Below are 3872 nucleotides of genomic sequence, written 5' to 3'. Positions count from 1 at the left end.
TCCTTTTAATTATTTGTTTTATTGGAAGTGACGTTACGTACTCCTCCTATATATGTAAATGGAGAATGCATCTGATAACAACATTATTATAGAAAAAAATCTAATGATAATTATATAAATATTCATCTAATAATTTTGACTTTTTACATTATTGTGAAATAAATGTAAAAAGCATGTTGTAGCATTGGATATCCAATCAAATATATTATTTTTTTAAGTTGGACCATCTTTTAAAAAATTTATTAAATATATGTTTTATTATTTTAATAATATTCCAACAATAATTATTTTCAGATTAATTCTTATTACAGTAAAATGTCTATAAACTAATAACGTTAAAACATTGATATTTTATTTATTTATAAACTTATTTATTTATAGAAAATCATTTTTGAATTTATATAATTTAAAATATATTTTATGTAAAAGAAGAACAATAATTGATTTTTTGGTAGATTTATTGCTTAGATTATATATATATATATATATATATATAATATTGTTTTTATTTTATCATTCCGTGTATAGAAAATATGTATTATAAATGTAAATGCATTTTAAGGATATAATAACATCAATATTTTAAAAAAATAAAAAATAAAGATATATTACACTGTGAATAAAAAACAAACTACACAATTTATAAGATTTATATTTATATAAAGTTTATATATATATATTAATTATTAATTATGTTTACATTAGGAGCATATATTTACATAACGTTTTCAAAAAAAAATTATTTTATTATATATTAAATTACATCAACTTTTACTCTGATTCAATTCAGAATCTATAAAATTTATTAATTTATTGTATTTATTGAGTATTAATTTATGAATTTTTTGATGTAATTACCATTAAAAATCTAACATATCTCAATTGAAAGATTGTCTTTTTTTTACAACAAGACTTTTTTTGAAAGATTGTCTACTTCCTACTTTGACTACATATAATATTTGGATTCCTACAAATACTCCATATGAAAAAATAATTTAATGATTAATAAAATGAGATTTTGATTATATTATTATACAGTATATCGTTAAAATGAGATAAGTCTAGCTATATATGTCAGGCATTATATGTGACTACATATTATTTTATCAACATTACATCTTCTATATATTAAAATGAGAGTATTTTTAATGAGTAACCTTTGAATTATAATATATTTACAAAATTACCATTACGATGATGCGTCGACACGAAAAGATTTCTCACATTTTTTATTTACAAAACCATCTCTTATTAGAGTAATTACAAAATATGTCATTCGACATCCCTTATATATTATTAACATAATAAATGTTAACTACAACATATATGGATTTGAAGAACCGAACCGAATTAGATTTGAAAGTAACACTAAGCACAAACTAAAATTGATTAAGTACTCGAATGAATCTAAAAGTTTAATATCCAGATAACCAGATTGAGATCTGATCCAGACTAAAATATTTTGGATACCAAAAACATCTAAATCACAATTATATACTTAAATATATTAATTATTTTAAATTTTATATCTATTAGATATTCAAAAATATGAAAATATCTAAAAAAAATTCAACATAATCACAAGTAAGTATCTAAAAATAACATAAAATGTTCAAAATATTGGAAATATTTATTTGTTCTACATCCAAATATTTAAATTGAACTATTTTTACGTAAATTTAAATATTTAGTCTTACATTATTAAAATTTTATGTTTTATATTATTTTTGGATTTTGAGGATTTAAGTATATTTGGATTTTTGTTAAAAAATGCATAATTAAAATGAATACCTGAACTAGAATCCGAACCAAACCAGTGATGATTCGAACCAAATCCAAACTAATCCAAACCAAAATTGTAAATATTAGAATACGATTTAAATTTCTAACACTAAAAATCTGAAATCCGAATAGATCAACTGAATCCAACCGGATATATGAATGTTCATTCTTAAAAAAAAGCTATACAGCAAATCTTTTAGTACAACAGTAATGTAATAAACTATTTCTCTCCATACACAGCGTGGATTACGGCCTACTAATTTAGTAAAATCAAAACATTTTTTCTTATTGACGTGGCCCAACGAGCACTCTGAAAGAAGAAACATCCAATGCTTAATATCGAACAATAGAATTCCAAGTTCAATACATTGATCCGAAGTAGTAATAATCCTAGTTTTTTTTTGTTTTTTGTAGACACTATATTCTTGAGAGTAATTCCATCCATTAGAACTCCTAAGACCACCCCCATCCATTAGAGATCCTAATGGGTTCCTAAGATTAAATTAGGATTAATTTTGTGATTTGACAATTTTAGAACTCTTGTCAATCTATTTAATTTTTTCATCATCCATTGGTAGAACCTCATTAAAAATTATTTTTTTAAAAAAAAAATTTAAGTTGAATGATTTGAAAAAAAAACATAAAATTTTTATTAAAAATGACATAAAAGCATATTAAAAATACAAATACATCGTAAACGAGAAAAACCGATTAGTTGAAACTTTGATTTGTTTCAAATTTTTGTCATATATTCTCAACCAAATCCGCATTCAATTGTTGATGTATTGTTCTATCTCGAACCCGATTCCGAATGCTCATCATATTGCCGAGATTTGAAGGCATTTACATGTAGATCTCCAAATTCCAGTTCGTCTGTTTGTTTTCTAGTGTGCTTAGCCATATTCAATCCATTGAACATTCATAGTTTAACAGAAGCAAACACATTTCATTCCGATGCTTAGAACTGTTACGTTTCTTACATTCAACATTCAAGTACAAGATTCAAGTCACTCTCGATAGAAACAGGAGGAAACAATAACAAAAGAGTTTTACGATTTCACATCTCCCAGATTAAGTTATCAAAATAGAGATGATGGAGAGATGATCACAAGTGCAGAGCTTTTATTAACTTCAGTCACCAAAAAAAAGAAGAGAAATCAGGCATCAGCTTGAGCTGTTTTCTCGACGGGGGTGTAAGGATAATACTCGACGGGGGTGTAAGGATAATACTCTTTTTCCCCTATAACTCTGAACCACCTGTTCAACACCAATGTAAACACCTCCAATAGCTGCGAAAGTGAGCCCATGTGTTCCCATCATCTTCAGCATTCTGATGAGTCCTGGGAGAGCCACGTTTCTCTCCACTCTCGGAACGTCTTTCCACGTGGCCAGAATGGTTCCGTAGATAGTCCCGGCGGCGAAACCAGTGACGCAGCCTTTGATCATCTACATCATCGGGCAATCCTGTTCTTCCAAGTACCTCATTTCAGCTGGATCCATGACTCCTTCCTGCGATTCTAGTAGCTACACAAGATCAATCAAAAACATAAATAAAATGTGAACTTTTTTGATTCTGAAACACGCAGAAGGGATACAAATGGACAACCCTAGTTCGAGCTCAGTAAGCTAATCAATGGCGTAATACAACAGCAGAGAATTGGAATCAATCAATGAAGAACAGACGAATGATACATAACAGAAGGAAATGATATGAGATTGATTGAGAAACTTCTAACCTTTAGGATTCGAAGATACGAGAGATGAACGAAAAGGATGAGCGATTCAGCGAAGGAGCTTTGGTTTTTTTGCGAGCGGTGGGAGATTCGCGACGAGGATGAAGAAGATCCAAGGTGGAGGTGAGACTGCGAGAAAGACGACGACGGCGAAGCTCGAGCTCGACGACGAAGGCGAGCTACTGTCGCGGTGTAACGAGGACGGTGGCTTGAAGAGGCGGAAGCTCGTTGATTCCGACGACGGTGGAGGATTGACGCCATGGAGAAAGCTTTGTCGCTGTTTAGAGCTGAACGGAGATGGGGAATCGCTGAGAGATGCGGCGGCTTGGAATGGTGAACACAGTTACGACCAGAGGG

At 29.5% G+C, this 3872-nt stretch overlaps 1 protein-coding gene across 1 annotated transcript; it reads right to left on the bottom strand.

Annotated features, from left to right (window-relative positions):
* Nucleotides 1-2713: 2713 nt before the first annotated feature.
* LOC106321206 lies at nucleotides 2714-3866 on the bottom strand. Its single transcript, XM_013759519.1, has 2 exons — nucleotides 3519-3866; nucleotides 2714-3306 (listed from the first exon to the last, which is right to left on the bottom strand). Exons 1-2 carry the CDS (start codon nucleotides 3774-3776, stop codon nucleotides 3229-3231), a joined length of 336 nt encoding a protein of 111 aa, XP_013614973.1. The 5' UTR covers nucleotides 3777-3866; the 3' UTR covers nucleotides 2714-3228.
* Between the last annotated feature and the right edge of the window lie 6 nt (nucleotides 3867-3872).

The sequence above is a fragment of the Brassica oleracea genome, unplaced genomic scaffold (genome assembly GCF_000695525.1).
Source record: "Brassica oleracea var. oleracea cultivar TO1000 unplaced genomic scaffold, BOL UnpScaffold01309, whole genome shotgun sequence".
NCBI lineage: Eukaryota > Viridiplantae > Streptophyta > Magnoliopsida > Brassicales > Brassicaceae > Brassica > Brassica oleracea.
Note: the sequence above shows the minus strand (reverse complement) of the source record. Positions and strands in the feature narration are given on the sequence as shown.